Consider the following 15,214-nt stretch of genomic DNA (forward strand, 5'->3'; position numbering starts at 1 on the left):
CTTGAATATTAATACTGAGACTGCAGAGGCTCATCTCACATGGAAGTCAAAACAAAGCAGTGGAGTTGAGGAAAAAAGATGGATGGCAATGAGATGTATCTTTTTGTTGTACGTTATGTAAAATAACAATCTAGAGTTTCAGAACTGGAAAATGAACTTTAATTCCAGCCTAACGCAAAATAAAATCTGGGAATGCTGGATCTTTTGATTGTGTTGACAGATTTCTATTGCGGGAGGGTAGATATGTTTAAACCTAGCATGAGGGCCTCAGGGTATGGTCTGGAAAAGGACTTATTTTTTGTATCGTCATACTTGTATTTTCGGATGCTTAACATTTTAAAAGCCATTACGTGTGTGTATAGATGGTTTGAAGAGCCTTTCCCCATATTATCCAACATATAAGATTGCAGCTGTGTGCGTTTCTGTCATGGAGGCAAATACTTACCACTTGTACTTTCCCATCCAGGTTGTAGGAGGCCTAGACATCCACAAAAAGATGGTGGTTGATGTGTGACCTCTTTCAAGGCTCTACCCAACACTTCTGCTTTCTTCTCCATTTCTGAAGATCTGCTCAAGATGTCCAGCAATGCTTTCTGTGTATTTAATGGAAGTATTTTCTCTGTGAAGCCACTTTTTCCAACATGAGCCTATATGAAGCCAACTAAGTGTTATTGAACTTCAATTCTCTCAATAACCCAGTGTAGCACTTTAAAATCTGAAGGACAGCTGAAAAGGAGCATCTCAGTGTGGTGGAGAAGGGGAAGGGGCTGGATTCTTATTTATTTCATTCTCATCTTTTATAACAAGGAAGTATATCTATAGCTTTGTAAATGTAAAAGTAGTAGGTTGGGCTTTAATAAACTTGATGCAGAGACTTGATTTAAAATAAAAAGTAGTCTACGAAGTGCCAAGCATGGATTACGTAAACCATTTTAAAATACTTTTGTCATAAAATTATCAATGTGTTTTTATTTGGTTTCCCATTATATGTATTTCATGTCTGGTAATAAAAACTGTTGAAAAATAGTTTTCATGTGAACAGGGTTTAATTACACTGTTCTGGTTTTGGTATGTTGACTATTTCAATGTAAACATTTTTGCTTCTGGTCACAATTATTTACATTTGTGTTCATGAATGTTCTATGTTTGAGTTCCTTGTTAGGGACTGTCTCTTTAGCTAGTTCCTCTTCCAGTAATTACTCCAGCATAATGTAGATACCAAGAAACTTCAAGTATGAATGGCAGGATGATTAGGTGGCACATCTTTTTTGTATATTATCATGGTAACTTGGTGAGGATTACCAGTTAAAGACACTGTTAACCAGAAGTCATTGTTTTTGCAGTCATGTTGGATTAAACTGCATTATGGACTTTGCAGGGAGACACAGTTTGTTTGAAAACAGCATAATCTCCAATTACACATAGACCATTTAGAAAAGATGCAGTTCATTTCACTGTTTGGACAGGAAATGGAAAACCACATTTATTAATGTGGTCTTTTGTTCAGGAGAAACTTTATATTCAAAGTTAGCTAGTTATACCTCCTGGTTATCCTTTGTCACATCCAGAATGTGGAGTTGTAATATTTTAAGTTTGAAATTATTCTTTCTCATATCCTCATCCAGTTGCGGTTTTGTACGTGTGCAATGCAAGTTAGTAAACTGCATTTAGAGTTCCTCTCCCTCTTAAAACTATTGTGATCCCTTTGCTTTCTAGTGGAGGTAGGGTAGGTTATAAAGGAAGTAAACAAAATTTACACCAAGAATTGTTGCTGTAATTAATCCAGTCTCTTCATTTAATAAAATGGAAAAGGGTGCTAAGATCAAATTGTTCAAGCACCTCTCTTCCATTGCTGTTCCTTCAGCTAAGTGCTGCACACTGGTGGGCTCTGACTTTGTGAGAGAGATCCAGGTGCTTAATGTCCTTGCATGATAAACTTTTTGCATGTAGATTGAAATGTTCCTCTTGTTTACATAAATTGCAATGTTCATATAAAAGTTGCCAAATGTTGGTAAATGTTGAAGAAAAAGAACTCCACTAACTGTACTCTCTTCCTCTGGATCAGTGCATGGCTTGCAACTCCAGCCAGTTGTATCTGCTCCAGTGTCAACTGCCATGTGCTCTGTTTCAAGGGGAATCTAGTCTTTTGTGAATTTATTTGTACATAAGTATTTGTTAGTCATGTAGGGAATGCTCTTTCCCTTTGCTCGTGCATAATTTGACTGCAGTCCAAGGTAGTGCATACATCTTTTCCTTACTACATGGGAATGTTTTTAGTTTGTGTAGGGGGGAAAACAGTTAATGTTGAATGTTGAGTTTTCTTCTCTGCATGTTGCATCATATGCTGTGGGATTATTGGAACCTTCATACTGTAAGTAAATTGAAAATAAAATATTTGAAACTTTTGTCTGAATACCTTAATTTGAGGATAAAAATCATTTGGTATCTTTCTAGTAGGATGAGGTTCTTATCATCTATTTCCACCTTTGTAACACTGCCCAGTTTATCTGCTGCTGAGGTTTTTGTTACCTTTTCCAACACATTCCTGATCATCTCAAAGCTCTGCTTGCACCAAGTCCCTTCAGTTTGGTGATCTATATTGGCCTCCAGTCAAGCAATGCTTCCATTTTAAAATTCCATGGTCTTGACCCCTTTCTCATCGCCTTCCTTGGTCTCTGCATTTCAGACTTTAATCACTCCTCCATTGGTAGCCATACCTTCAGCTGCCAAGGGCATAAGCTCTGACACTCCATTTTGCTTTCCTCCTTTAAGATACTTCTTGAAGCCTATCTCTAACCAAGCTTTTGTTCATTCGCCCTAATCTCATACGGTTGTCAAGTTTTGTCCCAAACCACTATGAAGGCACTCTATAAATGCAAGTTTGGACAATTCCAGAGGAATACAAAAACATTGACCGCTTCAAAACTGAAGTTCACTTGATGGTAATCAATTAGATTCAAACAGTTATAGTCCTGGTAACTAAAAACAAGCCATGCAGGATTTACATAAAACATTTAATAATTTATTTCAGTTCAGTCCCATTTTCCATGAAGGTCAATATAGATTTATTCAATACAGATTTATTAGTCAATACCAGTACATTAGGAAAATTGATCTATGTAATTAAAAACACTCGGGCTATTTATTCAGCCATCAGACCAATCTATACTTCCAAACCATAGTCACTTGATTTGAATTGTGCGAATTCACTGCAGAATCAGAAGCGCTCTGCTGCTCTGTTTGCTACTGCTCGGATATTGCCATAAACTTTAGATGGAGGGCTCCCTGTAACAAAAGTTAGAAAGATTAGATTAAATCAGTCTTTCCCATTAGCTACTGAACAGTTAAATTCTTAGAATCACATGACTCAGGGACAAACAGGTTTGCAGGTTAGACTACCAAGTGATGACTCATTTAAGTGTTGGTGTTTAGATTTATGCAAAGAAGTTTTATTGAATTGAACCTAATCCTGACTATTGCATGGTATGTTAAGAATTAGAATCAAGCCTCTTGCCCATTATGAAGTTGGTTCAATTTCTGTTGAAGAAATACATGTGAAAGTAGGACAAAAACTGCTTACAGAGCAACTGCTAATGAACCTGGGATAATATCAATGCTGTTCAATTCTATTACTATGACCAATCCTTTAACAAGGTTGGAAGAATCAACAGGCACATTAATTACAGAAACTGGGTGAACATACTGCTCAACAGCAAATCATTGGGTATAGACAAAGCCAGGACTGAAAGGGAGGGGAAGTTGAAGTACAAGCAACAAAATCTTTACTTTGGAGAGAAAGACAGTTAACATTGAGTCCGTATGACTCTTCAGAGCTCTGAAGAGTCATACGGACTCAAAGTTAACTCTGGTTTTTCTCTCCATTGATGCTGTCAGACCTGCTGAGTTTTTCCAGCATCCGCAGTATTTTGCCTTTAGCCAAAATCTTTACTTTTCCCAATGACAATCACCCCACATATCAAACACTACCTATTGTAAAGGTGAAGGCCATATCTATAATTAGTTAGAAAATCATGTTCAAACCAAACAAGCGCAGAATAACCAGAATGATACTGTTCTAGAAGTCATGGAAAGCAAAGGGAATATTGAGGTGGGAAGGTCAGGTTCAGACTTAGACAGAATGCACATGTTCATTAAAGTAGTCAGCTGATCTGCATTTGGTCTCCCAGCAAATATCTGTTTCCAGCATTTTCATTGAACATTCTGGGCACAGTTCTAGTTCAGCATCCGCTACCTACTGCTGACTTTTATTTTCCATTTCTGAAATTGTCTTGTTAAACTTTTAAAACTGTGTCCCTAGCAGGTTGATTGATTTTTGTTAGCCAAAGGTATTAGGGGATATGGGGTAAAGTAGGTTTTATGAAGTTAGGTCGCAGGTAGAACAGGCTCAAGGGGCCTAAATGGTCTCCTACTGTTATGAATATAAAAGGTTCAAGGGACGAAATGGCTTACTCCTATCCATGTTCCTATTCGCCCGTGAGCAAAATGGAGAATTGCCAAGGATAGTTTGCCTTTGTTCTGATCCTCAGTGCCAGTGAAATCGAGATATTCTAGATACGTGGAAGATTATGCTGTTTGTCACCTCAATTTCAGCTTGTTCCAACTGGCATTTTGATTTGCCTGATGCATAATCATAACTTTGATTCCTGCTTCTAACTTCAATATCCACTAGTTAATGCTGTTTAAAAGTAACTACTGAAAAGCAACATCAAGCACCATCTGCCCCCACCAGAATCACATCTTTTTAAAAAAGATGAAATACTACTGAAAATAGTTGACTCCTAATTTGACAATGAACTGGAGCTTCCCAACCCTATACCTTCCAGACCTGTGGTTGGTGTCCCGTCTTCATGACAACTGAGAATCCTTTAATCACCTCATTAAATAACCAGCTGCTTTTTTGTGAAAGGTGTTAGAGCAGTATTCCAATATTGGAATACTGCTCTAACAAATAAGGTCTGTTATACTTCAGTAGAGAGCTTCCCCTTAAAAGCGGACATACTCCAATGAAAAGACAGTTAAAGCAAAATAAAAAGGCAGAAACTTAAAAATACATCTTGTATGTGGTATACTATAATAGCACACCAATTAAATAGGAAATAAGCAAATTTTCCAACTTATTTTTTAAATAGTTGTAACATTCCAGTCATATCCTCTCTGGATGGTTGAAGGAGTTCTCTGCATTCAATATTTTTAGTTTTTAAAAGAATCTCATGCAGAGCAAGATCACTATCGTACCTAGAATAAGGTTGCAAATTGCTGTCCGAGCCATCTTAATGTTCTGAAAAGATCCAAGGATGTGGACTTTCCTAGTAAATTAAAGGATAATTTATGAATTATTAATGAATTGTACAAATATTGAACTCCTGCACACAATATTCCATACTCATACTTCTTGGAAGCCAGCTAATGTTCAACACATCAAGCCTATCAAGAGAATGAGTGTACTTGCTAAACAGGTACAAAAGAAAAACTGCAACACCAGCCACCTCAAATAAGCTGTTGATTGGTCAAGATTGCTGTGATTTGGTATAACACAGACATCTTGTGCAAGGAGTCTTCAGCTACAAAATGAAAATGTGGAATATTCTTGAAGGATTAGATAAAAGCTGTTCAAGTATACATCTAAGAAACTGTTGTATTCTTTGCAAGCGGACATTACAAACAATTCTCAGCTCATCTTAGTGACATGGCTTCAGATTGGCATCTCCATTTCTTTGTAATTTTTATGTTGCAGTGCTATTGACGCAACACAGGTTAATACTAATTCAACTGCTCATCATTGAATACCAAAGTTGGACATTAAACTTACAATTTCAGAAAGGCTCAACATTTCCTCACAACATTGAAGTAGTATTTAGATGAGCACTTGAAACGCCATAGCACACAGGGCTACAAGCCAAGTGCTGGAAAATGGGATCAGAATAGATAGGTGCTTGATGGCCAGCACAGACACGGTGGGCCAAAGGGCCTGTTTCTGTGCTGTATAACTCTATGACTCTATAAAGGCTGTTTTCTTAAAGAAACTTTGAATTTTTGGTCAAACATACTGTAGCAATGTGGAAAATAGCAATATGCAAAGTAAAAATAACTTTGGGAAACACTATCTTTCCTTGAACATTGAATAAGTTGAGGCTTTAAAATGGTCTCACACTGCAGGAAAACCTTTATTGTCCGGCATGTGAGAGGAATGGGTGGTGCCAGTTAATGAGTTCCATTTACCAATGGAATACAGTGCGATACTTGTAACATGAACTAATATGCAAGTACTCAGGAAGTAAAGATTTTTACTTCTCATCTTCAACAGTACATTAAAACAAAGTATAAAATAATGTAGCATACAGGTACGAGTTCTGGATAACTGCGTGATTTCATCTGGTTGGTAAATCGGATTCATATTAGGCGAACATCAGGAATTCCGGTTACTAAAGATTCCGATTGGTAGAGTGCCGGATAACAGTTTACTGTATTTAGGAAATTAGAGCACTATGTATATATATCACAGTTTGACACCTAAAAAAGCAAATGGTACTTTGTTTTGGACAATTCTGATTCAGCAAATTGAAGACTAGTTTTGATTAGCTCAACCAGTATGCCATAATGGGTTTCCTAACTTGACTCAGGTATAAGGAAAATGCAGATTGGAAAGCAACTAGGTTTCATAAGTGGTGAAAACTTGGAATTACAATGCCTTTTCCACAAGTGATTCATCATGATCCAAAAGGCAGGATGTATGTCTCTTAACTAAGGCAATGTTCACAACTGCAGCACATCACTTGACTTCACCAGCAAAGATAGTTTAGAGGGGAGTGGGACTATTTGATACTTGAGATTTTAATGCTAATTCCACATGAAGAAATTTGAAAGATAAAACAGAACCCATAAACATCATGTACTTACGAGTCAGCAAGAACTATTCTTGTTCTTGTTACATTTTCTATTGTAAATTTAGTTTTTCCTCCTTTGCCAGCTATTCGTCCTATTGCTCTGGAGAGATGATCACCCTTTAATGGCTTCACTAGAGGAAGGAATCAAGTCTGCATTACCATTTCCAATTATGCATTTCAGGCCGAAATGTATAAATAGTTAAAACTGAGCACTTTTTTAAAAAAAGATGAAATGCTACTGAAAACAGTTGACTCCTATTTGACAATGAGCTGGAGCTTCCCAACCCTATAATCTTCCAGACTTCTGTGGCTGGTCTCCCATCTTCTACTCTCCATACATTTCAACTCATACAGAACAGTCACTCATTTTCTAACCTACGCTGTCTCGCAATGCTTTCAATTTAAAATGTTCATCCTCATGTTCAAATCCCTTCACGGCCATGCATTCCACTGCCGCTCCACTACCTCTAACCTCTTCCAGCCCCTTCACTGTTTCCACATACCGCCCACCACCCCTATCCATCCAAAAACACTACATACATTCAACACGTCCTCACTCACTACTATGCCTTCAGCCATCTAGGTCCTGGAATTGCACCTCCTTCTCTGCCCACCCCTCCATACCTCTCCACTCTTCTTCAAGGGAGTAAATTTACGAAGTACTCAGATGCCCCTCCCAATATTTCTGTATCAATTTTTGTATGATTACGCTTGTGTACCTTTTCCTATGTTAAAGGTGCTATATAAACGCTAGTCGTTGAGTTACTGCAATTCCTGACAGACAGGTCAACATGTCATAATTTTATCATACTCAAAACAAGCACCTACAATAAACTCACCATCTGTAATGTCAAATGTTTCTAGGAATAGGTCATCCAACCGAATTAATGCTAAGGCATCCTATATAATAAAAAGATAAAATAAATGAGGACTAAAAAGCAGTAAATTAAATGCACTGTACATTTAAAGACAAAAGGTCTGCACTACTGAAGGTTGAATCTCTCGGATAAGGTGCTAAATCAAGACTCCATTTACCAATTACACTAGCAACTAGCACAAGTTACAACTGAAGATCCCATGGCATGATTCAAAGGATAACAGGGATTCAATATGCCTATCAACGCACTCACCTATCAAACTCGAAAAATTACATTAATCCCATTTCTGTTTGTGGGATCTTGTGGCTAAAAAACGTGGCTATATTGACTTTAAAAAGTAATTCAGTCTACATGGAATGTTTTGAGACTAAGATGCAATAAAATGCTACATAAGCGAACTTTGTGTTTTTTTTAAGAAGTTAAAATTTCTTTATAACACCAGATAATGTATACCGCTGTAGCATACTGGAGGTAGAATAAATATGAACCCATTTTGCATTCTGCTGGACATAGAATGCATTACACCATTCCCATTAGAGTTCTACTTTGCAGATAAAGAGGTCAAAGTGTATCTTTGGCATTCCTTAGTTGGGATACCTAGGTCTTCACAAATCTTAGCTGTTCCCTTCTGCTTCACAGTACATATACATGTCGCTTATTAATTGTAAGCCCAGTGTCAATGTGGTTATCAATACAGTATATTAATTAACAGAACACATTATGATCTATCTTGGCACTGAAGGTCAAATCCATTGAATTTCACAAACTGCGATAAGCAAGCTATTTCCTGTCACACATCACAGTAAAAAAAATCCTTTAAGGGGTACAATGTACTGTAATTTCAAATTATTCCACCATTCAAAGCTGCTAATTTTCTGAAAATTCCTCCGGCACAAATCTGTCTGACTTTCACTCTCAGGAGTTGGCAAAATAAGCTTTTCCATACACAGAATCACAGAGTGAAGAGGCCCTTCGGCCCATCGAGTCTGCACCGACACGTGAGAAACACCTGACCTACCTACCTCATCCCATTTACCAGCACTTGGCCCATAGCCTTGAATGTTATGACGTGCCAAGCGCTCATCCAGGTACTTTTTAAAGGATGTGAGGCAACCCACCTCTACCACACATCCAAGCAGTGCATTCCAGACTGCCACCACCCTCTGGATAAAAATGTTTTTCCCCACATCCCCCTAAACCTCCTGCCCCTCACCTTGAACTTATGTCCCCTCATGACTGACCCTTCAACTAAGGGGAACAGCTGCTCCCTATCCACCCTGTCCATGCCCCTCAATCTTGTACACCTCGATCAGGTTGCCCCTCAGTCTTCTCTGCTCCAACGAAAACAACCCAAGTCTATCCAACCTCTCTTCATAACTTAAATGTTTCATCCCAGGCAACATCCTGGTGAATCTCCTCTGCACCCACTCCAGTGCAATCACATCCTATGTGGCGACCAGAACTGCACACGGTACTCCAGCTGTGGCCTCACCAAGGTTCTATACAACTCCAACATGACCTCCCTACTTTTGTAATCTATGCCTCGATTGATAAAGGGAAGTGTCCCATATGCCTTTTTCACCATCCCACTAACATGCCCCTCTGCCTTCAGAGATCTATGGACACAAACGCCAAGAACTTCCTAGTGTCATGCCGTTCATTAAATACTTGCTTGTCAAATTACTCCTTCCAAAGTGTATCACCTCACACTTTTCAGGGTTAAATTCCATCTGCCACTTATCTGCCCATTTGACCATCCCGTCTATATCTTCCTGTAGCCCAAGACACTCAACCTCACTGTTAACCACCTGCCAGTCTTTGTGTCATCCGCAAACTTACTAATCCTACCCCCCACATAGTCATCCATGTCGTTTATATAAATGATGAATAATAGGGGACCCAGCACAGATCCCTGTGGTACGCCACTGGACACTGGCTTCCAGTCACTAAAGCAGCCTTCTGTCATCATCCTCTGTCTCCTACAATTAAGCCAATTTTGAATCCACCTTATCAAATTACTCTGTATCCTATGTGCATTTGCCTTCTTTATAAGTCTCCCATGTGGGACCTTGTCAAAGGCTTTGCTGAAATCCATATAAACTACATCAACTACACTACCCTCATCTACACACCTGGTCACCTCCTCAAAAAATTCAGTCAAATATGTTAGGCATTACCTCCCTCTGACAAAGCCATGCTGACTATCCCTGATCAAACCTTGCCTCTCCAAGTGGAGATAGATTCTCCTTCAGAATTTTCTCCAATAGTTTCCCTACCACTGAAGTGAGACTCACTGGTCTGTAATTCCCTGGCTTATCTCAACAATCCTTCTTAAATAGCAGAACCACATTAGCTGTTCTCCAGTCCTCTGGCACCTCCCCCGTGGCCAGAGTGGAATTAAAAATTTGGGTCAGAGCCCCTGCGATCTCCTCCCCTGCCTCCCTCAGCAGTCTGGGACACAAATCATCCAGACTTGGTGACTTGTCCACTTAAGCCTGCCAACACCTCCAATACCTTGTCATTCCCTATATCAATTTGCTCAAGAACCTCGCAGTCTCTCCTCGAGTTCCATACCTTCATCCTCATTCTCTTGGGTGAAGACAGATGTGAAGTATTCGTTCTACCGATGTCCTCTGGCACCACCAGATTGCCCCCTTGGTCCCTAATGGGCCCTACTCTTTCCCTGGTTATCCTCTTCCCATTGATATACTTATAGAATATCTTGGGATTTTCCCTACTTTTACCAACCAGAGCGTTCTCATATCCCCTCTTTGCTCTCCTAATTGCTTTCTTAAGCTCCACCCTGCACTTTCTGTACTACACTATTGCCTCCACTGATTTGCTCCCCTTGTACCTGCTAAAAGCCTCTCTTTTCCTTCTCATCGTATGCTGAATATCTCTGGTCATTCAAGGTTCTCTGGGCTTGTTACTCCTTCCTATCACCCTAGAGGGAACATGTTGAGCCTGTACCCTCCCCATTTCCTTTTTGAATGCCCCCCACTGCTTCTCTGTAGATTTCCCCACAAGTAGCTGTTCCCAGTCTACCTTGGCCAGATCCTGCCTTATTTTACTAAAATCCGCTCTCCCCAATCCAAAACATTTCTTTGCAACTTGTCTATTTCTTTGTCCATAACAAGCTTAAATTGTACCATGTTGTGGTCGCTATCACTAAAATGCTTTCCCACCACCACCTCAGCCACCTGCCCGGCTTCATTCCCCAGAATTAGGTCCAGCACTGCGCTGTCCCTTGTTGGGCCCTCTACATATTGACCTAAAAAATTATCCTGTACACATTTCAAGAAATCCACTCCATCCAAGCCCTTAACACCATGTCTATCCCAATTAATGTTGGGAAAGTTGAAATCACCTTATATAATTACCCTATTTTTACTGTTTTTACACACCTCCGCAAACTGTGCACATATTTGCTCCTCAAGTCTTGGATAAGTTAGATAAAATTACTTTCCTGAGTGGGTCCGGCACATTGCACTTAGAAAGCACGTTCTCAACTTTTAATTTGGCAGGGATGGGGTGGAATCCTTTAAATAATATTTGTTCTTTGCAGGGACAGTGCAGTTACATATGTCTGGCAAAGGAGGATCACCGGTGGTAATACTACAGTTTCAGAAATGCCTCACTGTAGATATTGTCAAAGGTGATCACTGAATTTCGTGACTGAACAACATCCAACCCCATTCTAACCAACGTCCATTTTAATAGATTGGCAGTTATTGGTAATTCACAAATTTAACAGTATTACATATTGTTTACATGTTATTTCAATGCAAGTAGATACTTGGCAAATACCCACCCTTAATTACAATGCATTGACTTACCTCCACTTGGAAACCAAGAACAAAGGCCTTTACAAAGTCTGCAGCCTTCGTAAGTGAAGCTATATCTTGTGTGTTTTTACAAGTCTGGCAAAGAATTGCATAAATATTTTATGAAACAGCAACAGATGTCAAGCACTCATCTTTCATCAAGATGCTTCAGAGCTGCCAAAACAATTGCATTTATAGAACAATGGCTACACCAGAACCAGAAAATGCTGAAAATACTCAGCAGGTCTGACAGCATTTGGGGGGGAAAAGCAAGAGTTAACATTTCTTTCATCAGAGCCAGCATCGACCTGAAACGTTAACAATGTTTCTCTCTCCACAGATACTGCCTGACCTGCTACATTTCCAACATTTTCTGTTTTTAATATCAGATTCCCAGCATCTGCAATATTTTTGCTTTTGTGAAGGTTACAAGTTTAGTCTAAAATACCATCCACTTAAAAATTATTATATACCATTGATCAAAAAAGATCAATGATCAGACTTGAACCTGTAACACTCCTACAGGGAGTTAGCTCAAAAATCTGGCTGCACTCATTAAACCACAAGATGATTTGGATTGTCAAGTTCAATTAGAAACAGATTTAAGCCTATTTTTGTTCTTAAAAGAGGGTCTTTACTGCAATGAAACTGAGCTAGTGCATTTATACTTTAATATTAACAGAGAAATTATAAAAGAGGATATAGATTCTAGACCAGAAAACAAGGCACCGAGTGGGTTAGATCTGGAATGCACTGCCCGAGTGTATGGTGGAGGCAGATTTAATCATGGCTCTCAAATAGGTATTGGACAATTACCTGAAGAGAAAAGATTTGGAGGGTTCATCAGAAAAAGTGAGGGAGTGGGACAAGGCAAATTGATCTTGCAAAGAGCCAGCACAGATGTGTTGGGCCGAATGGCCTGTTTCTGTGCTCTAACTGTTCTATGATTCTCTTATGGATAATTCTCTATTATTTTAAACATAGCACACAGTGTACGCATAACCGGTTCCAAAGAGAGGAAACTTGACAATTTACCCTCCCTCCCTTGCGCAGGACACCCAAACTGAAACAGCACCTGATTCACATCTTTAAATACACATTTTATTTCCTTTTATAACTACATTGCTGAGTATAGTTACCTTGATTTCAACATTTCTAGTTTTCAAGTTAAATCTCACTTGTAGCTGCAAGTGTTCAACAATCGGGGTAAAGATTTTTAACCAATTTTCTTTCAGAGGTGTATATCTATGTGCGGGTACAGCTATTTTGCGAATTTCATCCTTTCCATCCTGAAAGAAAGCGGATAGCAAACAGGATGAATGTAAACAAAAAACAAACCCTACACAGAACAATGACCTCTAACAGGGGTGGGGAGAAAGGAGAGGAATTCGACTGATTAAAAATCTGCTTCCAGCTTGCCCTTCCACTCAGCACGTTTCTCGGTCTCACCCCGCCTGCTGCTTCCATCACCTCTTTGAAATCAGCCGGAGGGGGGAGTTCAAGAAGGGAGTCAGTCGGGGGGGGGGGGGGGGGGGGCCTCGGGGACGGGGGGCCGAGGAGGGGGTTGGGGAGGGGGACTGGAAAGGGGGAGTCGAGGGGGAGGTCGGGGAAGAGGGGGGTGGGGTCGTGGAGGGGGGGTTCGGGGAGGGGTTCGGGGAGGGGATCGGGGGGGTTTCGGGGAGTGGGTCGGGGGGGGTTGAGGAGGGGGTCGGGAGGGGTTGAGGAGGGGGTCGGGGGGGGGTTGAGGAGGGGGTCGGGAGGGGTTGAGGAGGGGGTCGGGAGGGGTTGAGGAGGGGGTCGGGGGGGGGGTTGAGGAGGGGGTCGGGGGGGGTTGAGGAGGGGGTCGGGGGGGGTTGAGGAGGGGGTCGGGAGGGGTTGAGGAGGGGGTCGGGGGGGGGTTGAGGAGGGGGTCGGGAGGGGTTGAGGAGGGGGTCGGGGGGGGGTTGAGGAGGGGGTCGGGGGGGGGTTGAGGAGGGGGTCGGGAGGGGTTGAGGAGGGGGTCGGGGGGGTTGAGGAGGGGGTCGGGAGGGGTTGAGGAGGGGGTCGGGGGGGGTTGAGGAGGGGGTCGGGGGGGGTTGAGGAGGGGGTCGGGGGGGGTTGAGGAGGGGGTCGGGGGGGTCGAGGAGGGGGTCGGGGGGGTCGAGGAGGGGGTCGGGGGGGTCGAGGAGGGGGTCGGGGGGGTCGAGGAGGGGGTCGGGGGGGTGTTGAGGAGGGGGTTGGGGGGGGGTTGAGGAGGGGGTCGGGGGGGTTGAGGAGGGGGTCGGGGGGGTGTTGAGGAGGGGGTCGGGGGGGTGTTGAGGAGGGGGTCGGGGGGGGGTTGAGGAGGGGGTCGGGGGGGTGTTGAGGAGGGGGTCGGGGGGGGGTTGAGGAGGGGGTCGGGGGGGGGTTGAGGAGGGGGTCGGGGGGGTTGAGGAGGGGGTCGGGGGGGTGTTGAGGAGGGGGTCGGGGGGGGGTTGAGGAGGGGGTCGGGGGGGTTGAGGAGGGGGTCGGGGGGTGTTGAGGAGGGGGTTGGGGGGGGGTTGAGGAGGGGGTCGGGGGGGTTGAGGAGGGGGTCGGGGGGGGTTGAGGAGGGGGTGGGGGCGGGCTGAGGCGGTTTAGGGAGGAGCTGACAGAGAAGGGGGGGGGTTGGCTTCACATTGCCCCTCACCACAAGCTGCTGCCCGGACACGGCGGGGAACTCGGGCCTTTTGCGGGGCTGGGGCTGGGGCTGCTCCGTCTCCATATTTGCCGCTCCCGTCTCCAACTCCAACTTTCTCTTTCTCTTGCTCCGCTTCTTGGCGACGCTGAGGAACTCGGCAGCCGGCTCTAACTCCGGGCCTGTCTCCGCCTCGCTCACCATCGCCGTCGCCATGATCGCCGCTCCTGAAGGCCTCGACCCAGGGGCTGCCCGCGGTACTCGCCGGATTTCCCCGCACTGACGGAGATAGAGCGTATTCGTAGTGACGTCAGCAGTCCAGTGAGGACCCCCTTCTGTCATGCGCACTGCATACCTCTCGCCGCACCACGTGGACCTTGAAGACTCCTACCTTCAATTCGTAGTTTCAGGTCTACGAAAAAGACATATTTGCATTTATATAGCGCCTTTCACTCCCTCAGGATGTCCCAAAATGCTTTTCAGCCAATAAAGTATTTTTTGAAATGCAGCCACTGTTGTAATGTCGGAAATGCGACATTAAACGTGCGCACAGCAAGCTCCAACAGAGTTAACTTTTACAGTCCGATATGACTCTTCTTTAGAACGGGTTCCAAAGTTCTGAAGAAGAGTCAAATTAGACTCAAAACGTTAACTCTGTTTCACTCGCCACAGGTGCTACCAGACCTGCTGAATTTTTTCCAGCACTTTCTATTCTGATTTCAGAAACCCAGCATCTGCAGTATTTTGCTTTTATTTAAAGTACTGTAGTGGTTTGTCGTTGCCTTCTGATCAGCCCATATATAATTAAAATCATTTGGTATCCATGTGGACAAAGAAAAATTAACACAATTCTGCTTCCACCTGTATATGGATTTATAAAGAAGCTTTGAAGGGTTTAATTATGCTATCATTATGAAATTCCACCGAGCATTCCCCTGCCCACCAAATCAACATACCATGAGGTATTAGAAA

The 15,214-nt window shown here is 42.5% G+C and overlaps 2 protein-coding genes across 4 annotated transcripts in view; one reads left to right on the plus strand and one right to left on the minus strand.

The window, feature by feature from the left end:
• The window catches only part of LOC144689414 (calcineurin subunit B type 1), a 64,597-nt gene extending 62,192 nt beyond the window's left edge, over positions 1 to 2,405 (plus strand). For all 3 annotated transcript variants that reach the window (XM_078556488.1, XM_078556486.1, XM_078556487.1), the window contains one exon: positions 467 to 2,405. In XM_078556488.1, coding sequence (XP_078412614.1) covers positions 467 to 514 — 48 coding nt within the window. In that variant the 3' untranslated portion in view covers positions 515 to 2,405. The remainder of the gene's footprint in view (positions 1 to 466) is intronic.
• A 595-nt stretch (positions 2,406 to 3,000) lies between these two features.
• pno1 (partner of NOB1 homolog) lies at positions 3,001 to 14,599 on the minus strand. Its single transcript, XM_078556489.1, has 7 exons — positions 14,255 to 14,599; positions 12,747 to 12,896; positions 11,620 to 11,703; positions 7,745 to 7,805; positions 6,919 to 7,036; positions 5,257 to 5,327; positions 3,001 to 3,285 (listed from the first exon to the last, which is right to left on the minus strand). The coding sequence occupies exons 1-7, from the start codon at positions 14,582 to 14,584 to the stop codon at positions 3,218 to 3,220; spliced, it is 882 nt and encodes a 293-aa protein (XP_078412615.1). The 5' UTR covers positions 14,585 to 14,599; the 3' UTR covers positions 3,001 to 3,217.
• Positions 14,600 to 15,214: the final 615 nt, after the last annotated feature.

The sequence above is a fragment of the Cetorhinus maximus genome, chromosome 14 (assembly GCF_964194155.1).
Source record: "Cetorhinus maximus chromosome 14, sCetMax3.hap1.1, whole genome shotgun sequence".
Classification (NCBI taxonomy): Eukaryota; Metazoa; Chordata; class Chondrichthyes; order Lamniformes; family Cetorhinidae; genus Cetorhinus; species Cetorhinus maximus.